Below are 22,517 nucleotides of genomic sequence, written 5' to 3' on the forward strand. Positions count from 1 at the left end.
CAGGGTCGCCCACCTGGAACAATAAGTCAGGCCTGGCCCCAGAGTCTGGATGTCCCTAGAAAACAATACAGCAGTCCTCGAATAACATCGCTTTGTTCAACGTCGGTTCATTATAACGTCGATGATTAAAAAAAAAAAAAAAAAAGACTCCCTGCAGGGGCCACTGTCTGTGTGGAGTTTGCACGTTCTCCCCATGCCTGTGTGGTTTTTCTCCGGGGCCGCCAGTTTCCTCCCACCTCCCCCCAAAGACGTGCTCATGCGGCGAATTAGTGTGTCTCCCTTGTCCCGCTCAGAGTGCGCTTGGGTGCGTGTGGGCCCTGCACTGAGAGGCGTCCTGTCCAGGGTGGGTTCCCATCTTGCACCCTGAGCTGCAGGGACAGGCTCCAGCCACTGTGACCCTGAACTGGAACAAGCAGGTTGGAACATCCTGATGTTTCGTGTTTTTACTCATCTTTCTTACATGGGTGTGTGGCTCACATTTATTTCCGTGTTTAATATTAGAAGCGTTGGGGTCTTGGTTTGGAAGTTTGGTGATGTTTCTGTGACCAGAAATATGCCGCAGGTAGGAACTTCACGCACGTTCCTACTAATCAGCTGGTGGCGTTGTTGTCTCCCTTAAAGTCACGGTTTCTAAGCACCTATTCATGATGTTAGGTGAGCACCTACTTCGTCTTTTCGTCTGGCTTGAGGAAACGTTGGCGGGCCTCTGTTCTGTGGTCACCCGCGCCTCCTTTTTGTGGCTTTGTCACGCCCTAAAGCAGCGGTCCTTATCCCAGAGCGGGCCTGTGGATGGATCTCAGGGATCCCTGAACTTGGAAGGGAAAATAAGCACCTTTCCACTGACCTCCAGCTGACACTTAGCACTTCCTTCAGTTATGAATATAGACAACAGAGTGGTGTTCACATACCTATTGCTGCCAAATGGAATCACAAGTATTTCCATATCTCGTGGCAGTTACAGTATCACCACCTTAAAACGACGGTAATTAGACTAGATCTTGTTGTTTAAAATGTTAATAAAGAAGCACAGATAATGAGCGCCTCGATACTTTTTTGTTATAGTTACCATATTTCAATAATTTGCTTCCTTTGTAATCCCAGGCATTATATTTAATATTACCAGTCTGAGGAGGAGATCGTAGACTTTACCAGCTGCCCGAGGAGTCCTGGGCTCATAAAAAAAAAAGTCAAGCACAGGCTGGTGTGGCTCAGTGCTTGAGCATCATCTCATGCGCTGAGAGGCCACTGGGTTCGATTCCCAGTCAGGGCACATGCCCAGGTTGCGGGCTCCATCTCCAGTAAGGGTCATGCAGGAGGCAGTCGATCGAGGATTCTCATCAATATTTCTCTCTCTCTCCCCCCCCCTCCCCTTCTTTCCTCTCTCTCTAAAATCAATAAATAGTTTTAAAAGAAAAGAAAAGTTAAGAGCCATGTAGAACCTCGGAGTCCTCCATGGGCCCTCTGCATGGGACCAGCGGATAAGGGCAGAGAGTGAGTATAGAGGGTTGTGAGGGGGGTTGGGGGTCCAGGTCTGGAGTCATATGCCGTGGCCAGACCTCAGTCACCTGGCTGGGAGATGTGGTCTCTCTCCAGGTGCCCAGAAGGAAGAGGGAGACAGTTTAGAGAACCGTCAGCCAGCCTCTGCCCCATTAGCATGTCCCTTGCAATGACTCAAATTTAAGGAGACACTGGACCTCTTGTCTCACTGAGTCCTAGCAGGAGGGTGTGGGAGGCAGGTGCTGAGCACCAGGGGCCCATCTTGCTCATTTATCTGCAGCTACGAGCCTGGTGTCCATGGAGGCGGTGCTGGGGGAGCTGAAGCTGCTCTTTGCACATCTTTCTGCGGTTTCAACAGGCTGTCTGCTTTGTGTCCCCAGGAACCCATAGGCTGTTGGGGGCACCTGACGAAATGAGCACAACATGTACATTCTTGAAAATAGAATTAGAATGCATGCAGAACTTTGCATTTGCCAAGTACTTTCATAAGCAGGCTCATCTGGTCCTCACACAGCTCTCAAGCAGGGCAGGGCACAGATGACCATCTCCATCGGCAGAGCCGGAAACTGGGCTCAGAAGGGAGAGTTGGATGCTCAAAGTCACAATTAGAGGCAGAGTCAGGCTAGACCCCAGGCCTCAGTCACTATGCAGCAGGCATGTAGTTAAACAGCGACCATGTACCAGGTCCCGTGCTGGGCTTCAGGGGCCTAGGAACGAATCAGAAATCTACTCAACTTCTAGGGTGCAAAGCCCACCCTAAAAGCCGAGAATGGGCAGGTAAGTACGTGACTATATATAGTTAGATTTGTTGCGACTCTTTTAGTTCAAGTGATAGGAACCCAGCTAAACTAGCTTAAGTAATAAAGAGTAATTTATTGAGTCACATAACTAAATGGGGTCGGGATGTATGGCTTCAGGCATGGCTGGATCCAGCAGCTCAAACATCACAACGATTAAGGAAACATGACAAATATGACGGTTGACATGAAATTTTAAAATATACTTGTATTTCCTTTGGAGATCAAATTCAAATGCCTGAGAAATCTGGCTGAGCTGGTGAACGGACCGAGGGGGACTTTACATGGCACGGGGGCGCACTGAGACCCCGGATCAGGGTGAGGTGGTGTGGCTGCCACAAGGTTGTAAAACCTTGGGCATTTAATGAGGCTGAGAGAGGAGCACAGAGCAGGAATCAAGAGAGGCAGGGCGTACAAGCAGACATGAATGGGATGTCTGAGATGGGAGGGTGCAGGAGAGCAATCCAGCCGTGGAGGGCCAGTCCTTGAGGTGAGAAGGGTGTGAAAGTCAAAATCAGCCACTTGTGTTTGACGCCTGCTGGGTCAGGGCTGCAGAGCAGCCGCTGAAGAAGCTCCTGCTAGGGACTGCCGATCCAGCGGGGAGGGGATGAAAAGGCCTGGCCCAGGGATGAGATCGGAAGCATTTTTATGAAAGCCGGTGGCGAGGGGCCAGAAACCAGTGAATGGGCCGCGGACGAGAAGCACGCCAGGGTGATGGGGCCACGTGCAACGACCCCAAGGTGTCCAAGAGGCCTGGGCTCTTGCCCGGGGTCCTCTCTGATACTCTAATTAATTGCAGTGGAGGAGGAAGAAGATGAGTTCTCGAGAATCAGCTAAATCAGGACCCCGTTGCGGAGACTGCCTCAGACCCGAGGCCACGTTTCTGTCAGGGAGGGGCAGGTGGACCTTTGATGGCACGTGGCACACAGGTGGCCTTCCCCTTCCCGGGCTCCCAGCGAGGCTGCTGGAGCGGCCCCTTGGAGAGGGCACTCCACCCCTTGTTTCCAGAGCAGCCGGGATGGGCGTGGGCTGGTGGGCTGCACCCTTCACAGCACCAGCAAAAGGACCAGCAGGAGTGTATATTGGCGGGAGTTACCTGGAGGAAAGGGAGAAATGGAAGGTGTCGGGGGGAGGGGGGAGTAGGATGCCCCTGGGCAGGTGAGAGGGCAGAGGAGCAGGGCACTGGGGAGGGCCGGCCTCAGGTAGACGTGGAAACTGTGGCTAATGAGGAACAATCAGGGGTCCTCTCGGTGGTGGGGAGAGAGCGCCCCAGGCAGAGGGTGCCACCTGGGGAAAGGCCTGGGCAGAGGGGGGCTCTCTGAGCTGTCCAGTGTGGCTGGAGCACAGAAGAGTCTGGGAGACCCAGCAGGCCCGTGAGTCATGGAAGGAGTCTGGACTGAACCCAGAGGGCAGTGCTGAGCCTCAGCGGGGTTCAGGCAGAGTGACATAACCATAATGGTGCTCTAGAAAGATCTTTCTGGCTGTGCGGTACAGCCGATGGGAGGAGGGAGCTGGACCGTGGGCAGAGGGACCAGGGAGTCAGCCAGGGGACAGATGGAGGCGCCCTGGCTCAGGGCCCAGCAGGGGCCCTTACGGCATCTGCTTAAATGTTGTGAGAAAAGAAAGCTGCTGCATTGCTCACAAATAGGAAAGAATCCTGTGCCTAGATCTATCACCGCCCCACTCGGAGACCTCGGGCACGGTGCCTCCCCTCGCTGAGACTCAGTTTCTCCACCCGGAAACAGGAGGCAGCTGGACCCCAGTCGGTGAGGGCTCCCCCAGGCTGGCGGCCTCTCCGCAGTTCATGCACCAAAACGCCACAAGGGGGCAGCAGCACAGCACCGTTTTCTTCCGATTCTTGTCTGAAGTCACACTGTAATGTGACCTAGATTTGAATGAGGTGGAGGGTTTATTAAAACACAGATTTAGGAACCCCACCCCCACAGTCTGTGAGCCTGGAATGGGCCACAAGATGTTTGCATTTCTAACCAGGTGCCAGGTGATGCTGATACTTCTGGCCTGGGTACCCCACTCAGAAATTCCGAGGTGGATGATTGGGGCGGGGGTGGGGGTGAGCGCTGACCCACGCCGACATGACACTGAGAAATCACTGTGAACTGGGCAGCCACTCCCATTTGTCAGCTACATATTTACTTTTTAATGCACCATTAAATCCCCTTTTAAAAAGCAAGATGTATTATTTCACTAATTCAATAACAACTGAGCCTCCTGGGCACTCACTATTCTAGGTCCCGGAGATGCATCAGTGAACAAAGCAGATAACGTCCCAGGCAACAAATAATAAATGTTATGAGTGGGTTATGTAATGTGTTAAAAGGTGGTATGTGCTGCATGCATCGGGGAGATTGGGGGAAGATGATGTCAGGCAGAGGGAACAGCCTGTGCAAAGGTCCTGAGGTGGGTGCATGTCTAACGTGTTTGAGAAACAGCAGGGAGGCCATGGGGTCTGAGCGGCATGAGCAGGAGGGACAGCACCTGAGGGCGAGGACAGAGGGCTGACGGGGGCAGGGTGGGGGCTTGCAGGTTGTGTGGAGGCCTTTTGCTTTTCTCAGAGGGAAAGGAGTGGTGTTGTCTGGCTTGGTTTTCACAGGGTCCCTCTGGCCCACACTGAAGGGGCGAGAGTGGAAGCCAGGAGACCAGGAGGAGGCCACTACACTCACCTGGGCAGGGCTGATGGTGGCCCGGCCAGCGGGGAGCAGTGGGATCGGGGGGGGGGGGTGATAACGGGTTATACACACCAACATACACACATTCTGGTTGTCTGTGTCCCTAACTAAACTGGCTCGGCCGACCTCATTCCCTGCTCCTCTCCTTTCTGCAGACGACTCAGATTCTCGACCTGAACTCCCTTCTCTGTGTCAGACCTGACCCATCTTTGATCTCCAGCCTCCTCCTGTCCTGGTGACAACTTCATCTTCAAACTTAAAACATCTCAAATGCCCTCCCCTATCTGCACCTGTGGGGCTCACCTTTGCTCTTCCTGGCTTCTGTCCATGGCCCCCTTCCTCCCCTGCTCCAGCAGAAAGCCCAGGGACATGCTTAGGTCTCATCTCCCTTGCTCGTCATATCCATCCTTCAAACAAGATCCGCTAGTGTGGTCAGGCCCTGCTCACCTCTCCTCCGTTTCTTCCTTCCCACTCTCTCGGTTTCTCCTCCAGGCCTGGCACCTTACCCCGAACCCTGTAGTGACTTTGGTCAGTGTAGCCTGGTGGCCAGGAGTGTGGGTTCTGGAGCTGGGGCTCTGGGTTTGAATACTGATTTTGCCAACTTTGAACTGTGTACACGTGGGCTATTTCCTTAATTTCTCGGTACCTCAGTGTCTCTGTCTATGAAATGGGCATATTTATACTTACTTTAAAGGGTTAGAGTGGGGTCAAGTGAGTCATTGCATAGAAGATGCTTGGAACAGAGGCTGATATGTGGTTAGAGCTCAGTAAATGTTAGCTCTTACTTTATTGTTTATGCAATAAGTCCCTATTATGTGTAGAGACTTCCGTTATACTGGGGGACAACCTGACCTAGGCCCCAACCTAGCAATTTTACTTCTGAGTATATGCCCAACGGGAATGTTTACCAATGTACTAGAATGTTCACAATGCCCTATTCACAACTGTCCCAAACTGGAAACTACCCAAAATGCCCATGGAAAGGAGAATGAATAAAGAAAATGTGGTCTAGTCACACAATAGAGTATTGTGACTTGCAGCAACGTGGATACAACTCACAACACTGTGGCTGCAATGTACAAATATAATGGGAACGGCGAGCTGGGTACCTCTGGCTGTGAGTTTCAGTGGGGGTAGCCCGATTTTCACCTGGGGACCTTTGCTCCTCAACACCCCCACCTCCTCCCCACAAACAAGAAGATTCTCGGCCCTTGCTTTCACATCTCTCTCTGACGTGGCAAGAACCATGGCGGGAACCATGGAGGCGGGATGATGACAGCTTATGTTTAAGGCAAACATAGAGGATGACCTAATATGTGCCGAGCCCCTATGTGGCGGGCACTCCTTCGTCACTGTGATCCTATAGGGTGGGCTCTATTACTTAGGCCCATTTTACAGATGAAAAACGAAAAGCACCAAGAAGTCAAGCCAAGATAATAATAGCTAAGATTTTTATTTAAATCACATAATATTCAGTGCCCTGGCCGGTGTGGCTCAGTTGACTAAGCATCATCCTGTGCACCAAAAGGTTGCTGGTTTAATTCCAGGTCAGGACACAAGCCCAGGATGTGGGTTTGATCCCCAGTGGGAGGAGGTGGTATCTGAGCGGGCGGGTCATTTGTTACCTTGTGGGTTGGACTCACTCCTGCTCTCAAGCCCTCCCCGCCCTCCTCTGCTCTGCGTTGTGTCTCGGGCTCTGCATTCTCAGATTCCCTCCCCTCCCACCTTCCAGTAGGTTTGGCCAATGGGAGGCCCCACTGGAAACTGGGGGACAGGAGAGAGCAGAAGCCGGGCCTACCCCCATCTCCGCCTGCTTTTTGTAAGGTCTGCATGGTTGCATCTCCTCAGAGGCTCCTGCTCCAGGCAGACAGCCCTCTGTGGTTCCAGCTTCCGCTGGCTGGTCCTGGCTCCTGGGCTCTGCCCTCCCTCAGCCCCTCGGCCTCTCCACCCCAGAGCTGGTACTGAGCAAAAGAAGCCATTAAAGGTACCTACTGTGCGATTCTATTTATATGAAGTTCAAGAACAGGCAACACTCATCTGTGGTGACAGAAATCAGTCAGCCTTCAGGAAGCAGAGGGGTGAATAGGAAGGGGCGGGAGGCAATTCTCTGAGGTGGTGGGAGTGTGTTATGCCTTGATTGAGGTGCGTGTTACATAGGTGTGTGCATTACAAAGACTCATTCAATCCTACACGTAAGACCTGTGTGTCTGACTGTGTGTTTTCTAATTTCCTCGTTGAATCCTGAAGAAAACAGTTTCTATTTCCGAACAAGCACAGTAGGTCCATGGTCGGCAAACTGCGGCTCGCGAGCCACATGCGGCTCTTTGGCCCCTTGAGTGTGGCTCTTCCACAAAATACCACGGCCTGGGCGAGTCTATTTTGAAGAAGTAGTGTTAGAAGAAGTTTAAGTTTAAAAAATTTGGCTCTCAAAAGAAATTTCAATCGTTGTACTGTTGATATTTGGCTCTGTTGACTAATGAGTTTGCCGACCACTGGCCTAGGTCACAGAGGAGGATAGAAACTTACAGGTAAGGCTTTTCACACAATCAAACATGAGACTTCGAACAGAACTTCACACGTGGTTTGGTTTATTTCAGACGATGTTCCCCAGGCCCCGGAGGACACTCTCCCCCGCTTTGCTCGAGTCCAACACATTGCAAAGCGCGGATCTATGCGAAGTGCCTAGCTCAGTGCCGCTGCAGGCGCTCGGTGCGGGGTGATGCTCACCGATGCAAGCTGAGTAATGGAGCGCTTGAAGGCCTGTTCTCTGACCTTCTTTAAGAAAGGGTTTCATCTTGCGATTTTCACAAAGCGTTCGGCCCCTGAATTCTGCCCGGGATGCGGAAGGCTTTCTGACAGCGCCCGGCACCCAGCTTCCTGCACAGGCACAGGGTCAGGAGGTGTTTGCATCCCCACAGGAGAGGATGCCGGAGACTCAGGAGATCTGTGCCCCTCGTCACCGCACCCCAGGAGAATGGCCGGGGCAGCCCAGTACCTGCCTGAGCCTATGGTTAAGCAGAGATGGTCGCCCATCTCCTGACAAGCTAGCCCACGTGCATCTTGGATAAAGGCTGTGTGCAGGCTGGGAATGGACCAGAAGACCCTAGAAACTGGTCAGCCCCCCCCCCCCCCCCCAGGCTGGAAGTTAGAGGGAACAGGACTAAGGCATGCATCCCCGATCTATCTCGGGGTCCAGAGGGCCCAGGCTGCTGTGCCCATTCTTGTCCTCCAGGGCCCAGATGGCGCCCCCGAGCTGGATGGTTGCCTGTAGCCGAGACTGCCCGCCGGGCCCGGCTCTAAAAGGCACTGAGTAGGGGGCTGTGGCCCCTGGCGGGGGGGCAGGGCCCAGACAGGCACAGGCGGCGCTGGGTCTCCAGTCTACAGAAGCGGTTCTGGTTGGACACCCGGGTGGTCACGCCGAGCCCGCAGGTGGTGGAGCAGGGGCCCCAGGCTGTGCTCCACTCCGGGCAGGGGCCCCCCGGCGGCGGGGGAGCGACAAGGCCGGAAGCCTGGCGTCCTGGGGGAAGAAGGAAGGGTCAGCACTGGGTCAGGACTTGGCAGCCAAATGAGCCCCCTGGGCTGTGGCGCAATCTGGGTCCTGTTGCGTCACCTCTCTGGACCTCAGTTCCTTCCTGTGTCAATTTCCTAATCTCAGTTAGCATCGAACGGAGCAGGTGAAGTCCTCAGCGGAGTGCCTGGTACTTGTAACACTGTGTAAATTCTCTCGTCTTTGTTAGGACTGAATGAAACAACGGAGGAGGTGAAGTACTTCGCACAGTGCCCGGTACCTGTAAACACCTCATCCATGATGGTTATTAGGTTACTCTGATGGTGCTGACCGTGACTCTCCCCCAGTAACCACTGGGCCCCTCATTTTACACGGAGGTGGCAGCCTGTGTGGAGCAACAGGGATGTAGTGATCCCGAGGCCGCGCCTGGAGCACCATGGCGGGTTCACCAGGGTCCGGGTCTCCCTCCTCCCGTTTGACTCTTCTCTGCTGATATTTCAGTGTCCTTCCTTCTGGCCCTTTCTACAAGCAGTCCGTATCCAGGGGCGACCTTGTCCCCCAGGGGTCACCTGGCCATGTCCGGAGACATGTTTGGTTGTCACAATTGAGGGAGGTTGCCACTGGGATCCAGGGGTAGACAGGGATGCTGCTAAACATCCTGCAATGCACACGGCGGCCCCTCACTGGAGAATTACTCGGCCCAAATGTCAGCAGTGCCAAGGTGGAGAAACCCTGTGGTATATGCACATGCGTGCAGCATTTATGATGTGTACACGCACATATACTCGCAGACAGACACACGTGCAGGCACGTAATGGAGATAAAATCGCACACATGGTGTCCTATCCTGCTTTTTGTATGGAAGGTGAACTCGTGGCGTGCTGTGGGCTTGAACGGCTGTGTCACGTTCTGTCGGGATACCAGCTGCCACCAGTGGAGTGCCGTGTGTGAGGCCCTGTCCTGACTGCTTTTCCTGGTGTTAAGTCCTCCAGTCCTTGCAACAGCTCTATGAGGCGGACACTTATTTTACAGCTGAAGGACCCGAGGCACAGAGACGTTAAGCAACTTTCTCAGAGTCACGCAGCTCGGAAGTGGCCTAACTGGCCTTAGAACCTGGGCCGACTTCATGCTTAGCCCCCACGCGCTCCTGCCTCCCCCGCGGCACCATCACCTGTGGGGTCGGTGCTCTCTTTTCAGTTTCCTTTTTTTTAAAAAAAAAAAATCACATTCACATCATAATAATTTTTATAAATCTGCAACATATCAGCAACAAAGTCTCTAAAACTAAAGAATTTATGGCAGAAGGTAACTTCTTTTCTCCATCCTGCCCACCCCTAGGCCCATGTCCAGTGGCAACCATGCGGCTACGTTCAGCTTTGAGTTTCTCTGTTGATAAGCCACAGGTGATGGTGCCGCGGGGGAGGCAGGAGAGTGTGGTGGGCTAAGCATGAAGTGTGGTGGGCTAATATAACACCAATAGTATTATATCAGTGTTATGTATTATAGGATATTTGTCTGTTATATAAATATATTATTAATATGTATCAATTAGGTATAAAAGAATCCTATATAATAAAGAAGTAATATGCAAATTGACCATCACTCCAACAAACAAGATGGCTGCTCCCATGTGGACACAAGATGGCCAGCAGAGGAGGGCAGTTGTGGTTGATCAGGCCTGCAGGGGAGGGCAGTTAGGGGTGACCGGGCCAGCAGAGAAGGGCAGTTGGGGGGGACAAGGCCTGTAGGGGAGGGCAGTTAGGAGTGACCAGGCCTGCAGGGGAGGACAGTTAGGGGTGACCAGGCTGGCAAGGGAGGGCAGTTAGGGGTGACCGGGCCAGCAGGAGAGGGAAGTTGGGGGCGACCAGGCCTGCAGGGGAGGGCAGTTAGGGGTGACCAGGCCAGCAGGGGAGGGCAGTTAGGGGCAATCGGGCTGGCAGGGAAGCAGTTAGGCATCAATCAGGCTGGCAGGGGAGTGGTTAGGGGGTGATCAGGCTGGCAGGCAGAAGCAGTTATGGGCAATCAGGCAGGCAGTCAGGCGAGCAGTTGGGAGCCAGCAGTCCTGGAATATGAGAGGGATGTCCCAGATTGGAGAGGGTGCAGGCTGGGCTGAGGGACACACACACACACACACACCCCGTGCACAAACTTCATGCACCAGGCCTCTAGTATATATTATAATAGTATACTTTGCTACGAAATGTGAGAATTTGGTTCAAGTATTCCAACCCTCCTTTTCCTTCTCCACTCTGCCACAATGTGGACTTATTTATTTATGATTTAAAATGACATGCCCACTGTTTCTTATTTAGTCGGTTTTAAAGAGGTCTGTGCCTCTCTACTCCGCTTTCTATGTCTCCTCAGCCAGCGCCCCCGCCCCGCCCCGTCTCTGCCACTAAAACCTTCCCTCTGACTGTGCAGGCATCTGCCCCTCAGAGGTCCCGCCCTCCAGGCGGCCCTGCACTCACCTGGGGCTAGGAAGGGCTGGCCCCCCAGCGCTCCTGCCTGGTCACACACCCACTCGGGGCAGCACTGGCCCGGGACCTCCACCCTCCGGGGGTGCGGGCAGTCCCAGCTGGGCAGCCGGACATCCTCGCTGCACAGGGGCACGCAGGTGAAGCCGCCATCCTCGCAGCGGCAGCGGATCCTGCAGTGCGGCTGGAAGGTCTCCCCATCCCGGAACCGGCGGCCGTTCACCTCACAGCCCCCGTCATCCTCTCCCCCTGCGGACGAGAAAGAGGGCCCATCGGTGACCCCAAACCTTCCCCGGGCAAGGCTGGGCCGGCACATCCTCCACGTGGCTCTGTCTGCAGAGCTGGCCCAGATCCCACTGGCGGGCTGTGCCCTTGGGGCATCCGAGCACTGCCAGGGGGCTCCAGCCCTGCCACACGCACCCCTCCCATGGCCAGCTGCCCTGGCACCTGCAGGAAGTCAGCGTGACCTACCACATCCTGGCACAGGGTTGGTGAGAAGACCTGCCTGGGCGAGCCCCTTTATTAGCTATGGACCTTGGCCAAGTGATTTCACTTCTTCTTGCCTCAGTTTCCTCTCCTGCAAAATGGGTTATAATGGTACTTACAGGGGTGGGCAAATGTAGGTTTACAGTTGTAATATAAGCAATAACAATAATTAATAAATAATGACACAAGGATAAACTCGGTTTCACATACAACTATAAACCTACTTGTGCCCCACCCGGTATCTCAGAGGGTCGTGGTTTAGACTAAACAGCATGATATATGTAATGACTACACCCGAAAGGAGACGTCTGCTCTGTTGTCGTTATTAGCTTAATTGTGACAGATTACTAATGGGTAACTGTGATGTGCACACTGAGATTTCATGCAGCAAACTTCCATTGTCCATCTGCCTGTGCAGTCATCACAGTCAGGTTAGGGCTTACCTTGCTGGCTGTGTGACTTCAGGTGAGCTACTTAACTTCTCTGAGCCACCTTAATGGTAGCAATGATGAGAACAGCACCTCCCCCTTCAGTTACGTGAGATAATTGGTGCATAGCATCTAGCATAGGGCCAGGCATATAGTAGGTGCTCAGGAAACACTCTTTGAATGAAGCCCCCAAGACATGGGCATTGATACCACTTCCTCTGCTAGACACGGACTCCTGAAGGCTGGGCCTGAGAGTGTTCATCCTGGCATTCCCTGTGCTGGCTCACAGCATGAATGGGACACTCCACGTCCTTTGAATGAATGCCTGGCACGGGGCCCAGCATATAAGAGACCCTGATAACGTAGTTCTGACTCCTTATAATTCCTGAGACATATATTGTGCCCCAACTGCTGTGCTCCTGGACAGGACTGAGACACAGTCCTTGCCTGGGGAGACTCGGGGGCCAGTGGGGGAGACAGATGTGCAAGTCATCATCTCTAAGACATACAATCAATTGCCCTGGATGGGTGGGTGGGCCGCTGGGGAGTGCAAAGAAAGGAGCAATCGGGAAGCTTCCTGGAGGCGGGTGGCAGTTCAGCTGGGGCTGGGAAGGGAAGCAGGTTTTCCCAGGTCTTCAGAGAAAACCCTCAAACAGTCCGTACGCATGCAGGAAGTTGGGAACCATATAGACTTGGGTTCAAACCCCAGTTCCCCACTTGCAAGCTGAAGGCAAGTATTTCACCTCTCTGAGCCGTGGTACCCGGGCCACGGGAAGATTGAATGAGTCAGCCACCTCAAAGCCTTTTGCCCCAAGCTCAGAACATAGCAGATGCTCAGTAAATGGGAGTGGGTGACATTTCTTCCTCGGGGGGAACAGGACCTGTATCAGTACTCCCTCCGTCCTCCTTCCAGGCCACAGCCCTTTCACTTCAATCCCAACCTTTTGGCCTGGACCCTGTGGCCACTGGTTTCCTAAAAACTGCAGCGCGGGTATACCTTAACCCCTCTCCCCAGCCTGTCCGAGCCTGGTCTCCCGGCCCTGGTGCCACAGCCCCGGGCCTCTTGGTTGCTGCGATAAGCTGGTAAACAGAGGGACTGTTTAGGAAAGTCAGCTGGAGGGGCGATAATTTTAGCAAGGTTTCCTGGCGCCTCTCCTGGGTCGTCCAGCTCAGAGCGGGCTGTGGGAGGGGTGGGGGGATGACGCGTGGGCAGCCACTCCCCAGCCTGGTGCGCTCAGGCATGGTCCCAACAGCACGAGGTACCCCCACACTTACTCAGTCGTGGGCCCCCCACCATCCATCCATGCACACTTACAGCTGCCCAAACCTCACTCCTCCTTCCCGACCCTCGCCAATGCCCTCCCCCAAATAATTTCAGAGCACAGTTTTGTCATCTGATGATTTCAGAATCCTTCTTCCCTCTGAGAGTCCCCTGCAGGAGAAGGAACAACACAGGTTCTTTGTTTTGTTTTATTTTGTGTGTGTGTGTGTGTTTGTGTGTGTGTGTGTGTGTGTGTGTGTGTGTGTTTACCTTCATCTGCTTGCATGCTGTGTGACCTTAGGCAGGTGATTTAACCTCTCTGAGCCCCAGTTCCCTCATCTGCAAAATAGGGATAATAATAGGACCTACCTCATTACTAAAGACTAACATTAAATCATGTGCATGAAGGGCTATCTCACAGTGCATGCTTAGTAAATGGATGGTGTCTGTTATTGCTAGCCCCACTCATTCGTTCATTCATTCAACAATTAGTTATCGAGCGCCTACTACGCACCAGGCACTGTTCTAGGCACTTGTGATACAGCAATGACTAAAACAGGCAAAAATCCTGCCCTCATTGGAGATTTTGCTCTAGTGGAAATACATACAGTAACAAGTATGTAGAATTTGTGATCAGTTCTGGAAAAGTAAAGGAGGACAGAGTTAAGGAGTGGGGCAGGATTATAGTTTTTAAATGTGTTGATCCGGGAAGTCCTCACTGAGGAGGTGATATTTGAGCAAAGATATGAAGGAGGCAAAGAACACAGTGCAAAGGCCGGTGCAAAGGCCCTGCGGTGGGCATGTGCCTGGGGTATTTAAGGAGCAGCAAAGAGCCAGTGTGGCTGGAGCAGAGAGCAGGAGGGAGGGAGGGAGTTAGATACGAGAGCAAACAGGATCAGGTTGCTAAGAGGACTCCGCCTTTTATTCTGAGGAAATGAGAAGCTGTTGGAGACGTTCAGGCAGAGGAGGGACGTGATCTGACTTATGTGTCACAAGGGGCCCTTGTGCTACTATGTTGAGAACAGACTAGGGGCAGGAGCAGGGAGGCTTATGGGGCTCCTGCCATCCAGGCAAGTGGTGATGGGGCTCAGCCAGGCTGGGAGCAGTGGAGGGACAGAGAAGGGTCAGGCCCTGGAAATTTTGTGAAGAATTTGCTGGAGGATGTGGGATGTGGGATGTAAAGAATAGAGAGACTCCAAGCTTTTGAACCTGAGCCAGGGGAAGGATGGAGCTGCCCTCCACCGAGCTGCAGAAGCTGCACGTGTGGGGTGTGGGAAGCCAGGGGCTTAGTGTCTCCCCAGAGCTAGTGCAGCCTCTATGATGTCTTAGCTGGCTCTGGCCCACCGTGGGGTTCACCAGCTCCCAGCTTCCAAATTCAGTTCATATCATTAAACATTCATGAGCATCCACCATGTTGTCAGATTGGGACTGGGAGTTGCAGGAAGGAACAAGGACCAAATAAATCCTTGGCCTCCAGGTGTTTGAGTCTGAGTTAAGACGGAATAAAGAAAGAAAAAGGCCCCTGAATGAAATTATTGGCAATAGCAGCCACTAGGTACCAAGCATATGTCGAGTGTCAAGCAGTAGAGCAATGGAAACTAAGATTGTGGAGCCAGCTTCCTGGGTTCAAATCCCAGCTCGGCTATTTAGGAGCTATGGGACTCTGGGCAAGTAGCTTCACCTCTCTGTGCCTCCTTTTTCCATTTATACAATAAGGATAGCATCTGTACCTACATCATACGGTTGCTGGGAGATCAAATGAGGTGGTATTTGTGAAGCCCCTAGTGGCTGGCACGTACTAAGTGCTATGCAATAAATAAACTCCGACAAGCGCCATGCTAACCTAAACATCGGCCTTATAAGCTAGGTTGCTTGTCTTAGGCACTTTTTAAATTAGCAATCATCTATGAGTTTATCTACAAATCGCCCCTTTCTTATTATTATACTCCTCTGATCCAATAAAGTATTTAACAAGGATTTACTAAGGATAACTTTCTGTCTCCAAGTGTTGTTGTTTTGCTTGTTAGCAGGGTTCTTCCTACAGATGGACTCATGGGCGCCTCTCTCTCTAGTTCTTATTTTTATAGAAGTGTGACATGCACATAGAGGAAAGAGGTCAATTGTTCTACAGGCTTATTAGAGTAAGGGGACTGGGGGAGAATGAGGGAAGGAAAGAAGGAAGGAAGGAAGGAAGGAAGGAAGGAAGGAAGGAAGGAAGGAAGGAAGGAAGGAAGGAAGGAAGGGAGGGAGGGAGGGAGGGAGGAAAGAACAGTTCCTTGCTTCTTTCTATTTCTCTAAAGCAGCGAGTTCTCAGTTGGAGATGATTTTCTCCCCGGGGGACATTCAGCAATGTCTGAAGACAGATTGTCATAACTTGGGGGTGAGGGTGCCACTGGCATCTAGTGGCAGAGACCTGGGACACTGCTGAATGCCCTACCAAGCACAGGACAGCCCCACAACAGGAATAATCTGGTCCCAAATGTCCCTGGCATGGAGCTGAGAACCCCATCTAAAGCATCAGGGGCCCGGGGCCTGGAAGAGTGTGGAAGATGGAGGATCTCGGGGTCACTGGCAAATGCAAACTATGGGCTCCCGATCCCGGAGGAAGAGAGACAGAATGTTGCTTTAGAGCCTGTCGGAACAGGTCCCAAGCTGTGTGATATTAAGCATGTCCGTTACTATCGACAAACCTCAGGTTCCTCATCTATAAAACGGGTCTGAAAGTACTTACCTCACAGGATTATTGTGATTTATGTAGTACGTGCTTAGCAAAGTGCCTGACATATATTATGCCCTAAGTAAGGGGTTGTTGCACTTTTATTTTCCCAAAAGTATTGTGAGGGTCCTGAGGGGGGGGGGGGATGACTTCTGGTTAGAAGAATATGGGAGGGCTCCTCAGAGGAGGAGGTCATGGCTATGATTTGGGCAGGCAGGAATGGAGGAAGGCTGTTCGGTGTTGGCGTGGTCATAGTAAATGCAAGAGGATGATGGATCTGAAGTGAAGGTAAAAGGAAGAGAGAGAAAGGCTTCCCTTTGACGGAGGACACATGGCTTTGACCGCCCCTCCCCTCCCCTCCAACCACACCCTCCATCAGTCCCGCAAACCTGCTTACAGAGGCACACGGCCCCCTGGCCTCCAGGGCCCGCCCCGAGCTGGCACACCAGGCCCTGGCTGGAGTCACAGACGTGGAGGTGGTCGCAGGGCTCCCCGAGCCGCCGTGCACATACCCGGCAGCAGTTGCAGCCGTCCAGCACCAGGGGCACCCCCGGTGGGCATCGGGGTGGCGGCCAGGGGCAGGTACACGGTGTTGGGCACAGCTGGGCACACACCTGCAGAGACAGAGACCCCCCTCAGCCATGGCCATCCAAGGTGGGCAGTGAGACCCTCACAACTGCCTACCTCTCTGCCAGGCTGGGCAGTGTCGGGGTCCACACGTTGGCCCCAGAATCACACAGACCTGCTCTTGAACCCTGGCACCCTGTGAACAGACCTGCTCTTGAACCCTGGCACTCCCATGGTACTCATTGCATCATGAGCATGGACTCTGGACTAGAGTTCCAGTCCCAACTCTGCCCCTTATTAGTTGAGCGAGCTTGAGCAAGTTACTTGAGCTCTCTGAGCCTCAGTATCCTCATTTGTAAAAAAGGGGGAACAGCAGTATCTAACCCAGAAGCTGCTCTGAGGAGTACATGGAATGATGCATGTTAAACCCTTAGCACGGGCCTGGAGTGCAGCAGGTGCTCCGTGCATGCAGCTATGATGCTCCTCGTTGGGATTACAATAAAGGGCTCAGGCTCCGCCCTCTAGGAATACAGAAAGTCAGAAGCAGCAAAATGAAGGATTGCAACCACAGGTCCTATAACTTCCCAGCAGGTGGACCTTAGATACTTATCTCGAGAGCTGAATGAATCCAATAGTCCCATGGAAGTTTTTATCTTTAGAACAATTCCGATTATGCTCCCGGACCATCATCGGATCAACTAGGAGACTTGGTAAAGTACTGACCCCTAGGCCTCCTCTGGGACTTACCAAGTCAGAGCTTCCAGAGGCAGGGCCCTGGAGTCTGACTTTTAACAGGGGCTTCTGATGCCCAGCCAGGTCCTTGGCACCCCTGCCCCCGTCTCCCCCCTCCCCCCTGCCATGCCCAGATGGGGCACCTGAGCATCAGAGAAGGGAAGGGACTTGTCAGAAGTCACAGTGTGTTAGCTGCAGAACTGGGCTCTTGCTTCTGCACTGAGGCCCCAGGGCCCAGGGACGGGGGTTGACTTGTCCTGTAATAGAGGAAAGTCTGAGCCAGGGGCCCATGCCCCGGGGCAGGGTCAAGGTATCAACTCAAATGTCCTAACTGCCCCTCCCCACTCAGGACAGGGAAACACCCAAACCAGATGCCATGGGCTCCCTGTATGTCCAGTTGAAGGTGGGGAGCAAGAGGTAGGCGTAATTCAAGATATTCCCAGTGGCCCCATCTGTGGAGGACTGATCTTTAGTAGGATCCCTGGGGGACTGGAGGTTTTATGTAGTGGATAGAAGACTTGCAGTTTAGGAAGATGACATCAATGCCCTCATAGCCTCTCTGTGGCCCCAAAGCAGGCAATGACCCATTTACTCTGGTCCCCACCTTGTCCCATCCCTAGCTTAGACACAAGCTTTCAGTGGCTTGCAGTTCCCACCCTGGCCATGAGGGGGTGCCCCAAACAGGCCGACCAGCTTCTGGTGGGGCCTCAGAGCAGGGGGTGCTCGCAGGGCTCCATCTACAAGGGCACTGGTAATGGGTGCAGGCGTGCAGCTGTGCGCCTGCGGCCTCTTGAGGAAAGTGGGGAACTCTGCCCAGCACCGGCTCTTGGGTCCCTCCTCCCTGGAAGCAGCAGGTCCTGGACAGAGGTCTCCTGCTCTGCACCTGGCTTCCCATTTGGGGCTCTTTCTACCACGTAAGCTTGGCAGGGGCTGGACTATAGGTCGCGATACCCAGGAGAGGCTGCTGATGTTGTCAGTGATGCCGCGAATACTTACCAGGGGCGTGCCCTGTGCGGAGCCCTTTAACGCGTTGTTTAATTTAGCCCTCCCATGTGAGGTAGCCCATTGCCGAGATGAGGAAGCTAAAGCCCAAGGCAATGTAGAGACATCGCCTGTAAGAGGCAGAGCCGGGATTGGAATCCAGGTTCCTGGGAATCCAAGGCCCAGGCTCTTAACGGCCACGCTCCCCTCTTGTTCTCTGGGGCTCTGCCTCAGTTTACCCATTTCTTCAAGGGGAATAATGACAGGTCAGGGAGGGTGTTTCAGCATAGCCCTCTCCGGTCTTCCTCTATCTCCGCATCCATCCTAACCACTCCACCCCTCTGTTCAAGTTGCCCCATTGCACGCTGGGTTTTCCCAGCCCCTGGCCGTGGTCGCCAGGGGGCACGGCTCTGTGGGAAGAGGCCTGGATGTGGAATCTTCTGGGCAAGAGTTGAAGTCTAAGTTCTAGCTTAGGCACTGGCTTGCTGTGTGACTCTGAGCCCTTCACTTCACTGCTCCGCGGGGAGGGAGCTGTTCCCTCCTCAGTACAATGGGGTGGAGGCCACCTGCCCCGGAGGAGTGACAGGGACTGAGCGGGTCCGGCCAGCTCCCCGGCAGCGTGGCTCTGCTTATTTCTAGGTCTCTGCCCCCGACCTCTGCCCACAGCACTCAGCCCAGGAGCCACCTGCCTGGAGGACATCACATTCTCTCTCTCTCTGAGGATGGTGGTGGCCTTCCATGTTCATGATGACAAAGCCGCTATGTTCTGTGTCAGATGCTGCCTGGCTCCCTGGGACCCGGGAAGAATAAAGGGGTGCACAGCAAGTCGGGGGCGGCTTCATGTTGGTCTTTCCTTTAATCCTGGGCCCCAAACCCCAAGTCCCCTGCTCCGACTACCCCAGCCACCCACCCTGGCACAGTGTGCTGCCCACCCCCTTTGGCAGAACAAACAGCAGGATGGGGTGCCAGCAGGGTTCTCAGCCTTCCCCGCACCACAGCGTGGGGGCGGGAGGGAGAAACTCCTGCGCAAGCTCCTCAAAGAAGCATGAAAATACAGTGAGATCATGGCTTGGGGCGGGGCCAAGCCCCATGGGACTGGGAACAGCATCTGCTGAAGGGATGACAGGGCCCAGCAACTGGGGTCCAGGTTGGAGGTGGACAGGTAGAAACTGAAGTCCCCAGCCCCAACCCCACACACCCAGGCCTATCCTGGGCTCCGCCCCCTCTATTGCGCTGATGTTTCTTTACTGTGTGGCTTTGGGCAACTTGCTTACCCTCTCTGAGCCTTGCTTGACTGAAATCAGGCTAATAATTCCTGATAGGGTTGTTGGGCAAGGTAGACATTCCACAAGTTCTTTGGAAAACGTTCCAGAGGGAAGGCATTATTTTATGGAGGTATTTCCTTGTCCCCTCTAGCCAGGGTCAGGGGTCACTCACTGCCTGAGGGCCCTCAGCATTAGTGCCTTTGCAGAATGACCTTCCCAATGAGGTAGACACCAGCCTCCATTAAAATCCTGGCTCATTGTTAGGCAAAGCAGGTCATCTCTTGAGTCTCCTTTGCGAGGAGGACACCACTCGCTGTGGAAGGGCAGTTGGGATTGGTGAGAGTCAGAGAAGTCCTGAACTCTGCCGTGTGCCGGCCCTGTGCAGAGACTGCAGGTGGATTCTCAGAAAGGATCTTCACAGAGACCTCGCGGACTGTGCCCATTCAAGCGAGGAAGCAGCTGAGGCTCAGAGAGAAGGGACTGGCTTGCGGGCAGGCAGAGGGCTGGCCAGAGGAGCTGTCTGGGCACCCAGGAGGGAAGCCTGGCTGTGCCCAACACGGGCCCTGCAGGGCTCGGTGGCAGCGATTTCACACCTCCCCCAGCAGCATGGAAGCCAGCAGTATTCGGGGCCCGGGCCCCCCTTACCTTTGAGAGGAGGCAGAGGAAGGAGAAGGCCAGGAGGCGGGTCTGTGGTGGGCCTCTCATGTCACTGTGTCCCCCACGGAGCCCGCTTTGAGCCTGGGAGGCAGGACCTGTAAGTCTTTATGTTCCGGAGGCTGTGAGGTCACTCCCAGACACACACACACACACACACACACACACACACACACGCACACGCACATTTACATGCACATTAGTCTTTGCATTCCTTGCTCCTCTCCCCATCCTCAGCCTCCCACTGATGAGCCCATTTACCTGAAGGTGAGACCGTGGAGGCCACCAAGGGGGTGCCTGCCAGTGTGTGAGTGTGAGTGTGTGTGTGTGTGTGTGTGTGTGTGTGTGTGTGTGAAAGCCAGAGCCAATGTCAGCACTGAGAGCCTGTGACAGGCTGGCAGGGGCCTCGGTAGCTCCTCCCAGCCCACGAGGGCCTTCCCAAGCCTTGGCTGTAGCTGCTGCAGCCCTGCCCAGACCCCCTGCCCAACCCCGGGGGGCTGTGGATCCAGGAAGTGCTGGGCAGACACCCCCTTAGCAGAGCTGACCCAAGTCCTCCAAAGCCCTGTGGCCCGGGCTGGGCGGCTTCGGAGGGCCTGCGGTTTCTGGCAGGAGGATTGGCAGCCAGCCACCCAGAGGCGGGTGTGACCCAGAGCAAAACTTCCCTGGCGGCCTGTTTGCTTTTGGCAACAAGGGGCCACCCCAGGGCCTGCTTCCCGGGCTCTGGCAGGCGGCCGCGGTGGATGCGCCCACACAGGCTGGACCTACTGCGTGCCGGCGCTTGCTGGGCACTACCAGCTGATCTGGAGGAACCAAATCCGTTTCACGTAGCTCAGCCATCTCTGAGGGCCCCTCTGCAGGGACTGGATACACAATACAGACTTTGGGTCAAAGCCCAGTGCAGGAGATGACAGTGAGAAAACAGGTGGAATTTCTGTGCACACTGAGAAAGGGTCCTTGTTGAGTGAGGGTGAAGGACAGCTTTCTGAAGAAGGTGCCTTTTCAGAGAGCCAAGGAAAGATGGGGTCAGATGCCCGGCCAGCATGGCTCAGTGGTTGAGCATCGATCTATGAACCAGGAGGTCAAGATTCGATTCCCGGTCAGGGCACGTGCCCGGGGTTGCAGGCTTGATCCCCAGTGGTGGGCATGTAGGAGGCAGCCAATCAGTGATTCTCTCTCATTGATGTTTCTCTCTCTCCCTCTCCCTTCCTCTCTGAAATCAATAAAAATATATTTTAAAAAAAGATGCCAGAGAGGTCAGAATATTCCAGGCAGAGGGAACAGCATGTGCATAAGCCTAGTGGTGGGAGAGAGCAGGATAGCATTGCCTAGTCTAGGAGCCCAAGGTGCCTGGGGTGACTGGGGCTGACTGTGAGGAGGGGAGTGGTGTAATGTGGAGAGTAAGAGACCCCAATTTAAGCCACCAGTATTTTGGGGACACCAGTCCAGCCACTGGGGGGTTGGGGATGTAAAGATCTGAGCTTTGACTGTAGATTTTGACAAAGATAGTAGAGGTGATGTCCAGGAGTGGCTGGGAAAGCCTTTGACCCCCTAAATCTCCAGTACCCCAAACCTCAAAGGGAGGGAGCTGGACAGTAGAGGGTTCCAGAATGGGCTGCTGGTGAGGAAGAAGAGTGACTTGATATAGGTGTGAGACTGAGGGGTTTTCAGCAGGTGGATGATACCCTCCTGTATGCAGTCGTAAGGGAAGAAGATGATGGGGATGGAGGATGTCAACTGATGATCGTTGGTGCCAATTCAGTGCCAACAGGAATGACCAATTTGGGATGCAGTGAAGAAGGAAACCTTATTCAGTGTAAAAAGCTCAACTGTGCCACAGCTAGACAGCTCAGCTCTGCGTGAGGGTCTGCACTGCTCTGGTGAGACATCTTCAGTGCTTAGCTCAGCCAGGGAGACGCAAGCTTCAGTCTTACCAAAGGGAACATGCTCTCTCTGAGCCAGAAGGGAGCTGGCTTATATGGACAGGAGTCCCTGCCCAGGGTCCTTGATTAGTCCATCCTCATGCAAATGAGTACTCAGATCCTCACAGTTTGATTGGTCCAAAAGACACTGTCCTGATGGGTCAGAATAAAGCCACTCTGATTGGCTGGAGCTGTGCAGTTCTGATTGGATGGAGAAAGCCTCAGTTCTACTGGTTGAAATAGGATTCCAGGGACTCCTTTATAAGGGCTGGCTCAGAGGGCAGAGACACAGTGGCGAGTTGGGCAGTCCAGAGCAGGCTCCTCTGAGAAATGCAGTTTGTGTGAGAGGTCCCTGTGCAGAAAAGGCTGCTAGGTTCTGGGTTTGTTTGTTTGTTTGTTTGAGCCCAGTTAGTCACCAGGAGCCCTTCTTAGTAGATGCCTTTTTTTTCTCAGAGTTCACAAGAATGAAGATGAAAATGCAGGATTTGATCACTTATGGCTAGAGGAAGTGGTCAAGGGTAGGGATGGGGTTTCCACAGACTTGG

General features: G+C 53.7%; 1 protein-coding gene across 3 annotated transcripts; it reads right to left on the minus strand.

Moving 5' to 3' along the window:
- Positions 1-8,127: 8,127 nt before the first annotated feature.
- CCN5 (cellular communication network factor 5) lies at positions 8,128-20,593 on the minus strand. Of its 3 annotated transcripts, none has more exons than XM_079784865.1 (5): positions 20,315-20,593; positions 20,045-20,159; positions 16,252-16,468; positions 10,958-11,212; positions 8,128-8,498 (listed from the first exon to the last, which is right to left on the minus strand). In XM_079784865.1, exons 2-5 carry the CDS (start codon positions 20,102-20,104, stop codon positions 8,278-8,280), a joined length of 753 nt encoding a protein of 250 aa, XP_079640991.1. In that variant the 5' UTR covers positions 20,105-20,159; positions 20,315-20,593; the 3' UTR covers positions 8,128-8,277. The 3 variants fall into 3 exon arrangements, with proteins under 3 accessions (XP_079640991.1, XP_079640989.1, XP_079640990.1); XM_079784863.1 differs by having other exon boundaries at positions 20,045-20,137; positions 20,315-20,439; XM_079784864.1 differs by having other exon boundaries at positions 20,045-20,175; positions 20,315-20,359.
- Between the last annotated feature and the right edge of the window lie 1,924 nt (positions 20,594-22,517).

The sequence above is a fragment of the Cnephaeus nilssonii genome (genome assembly GCF_951640355.1).
Source record: "Cnephaeus nilssonii genome assembly, chromosome: 11".
Taxonomy (NCBI): domain Eukaryota; kingdom Metazoa; phylum Chordata; class Mammalia; order Chiroptera; family Vespertilionidae; genus Cnephaeus; species Cnephaeus nilssonii.

Bases quoted from the DNA above. Each gene is read 5' to 3' on its own strand.
- CCN5 (XM_079784865.1), bottom strand. From the start codon at position 20,104: ATGAGAGGCCCACCACAGACCCGCCTCCTGGCCTTCTCCTTCCTCTGC. The intron at 16,469-20,044 runs GTAAGGGGGGCC...CTGTCTCTGCAG, and splicing joins TCCTCTGCCTCCTCTCAAAG to GTGTGTGCCCAGCTGTGCCC. The intron at 8,499-10,957 runs GTGAGTGCAGGG...TTCTTCCCCCAG, and splicing joins CCAGCCCTTCCTAGCCCCAG to GACGCCAGGCTTCCGGCCTT.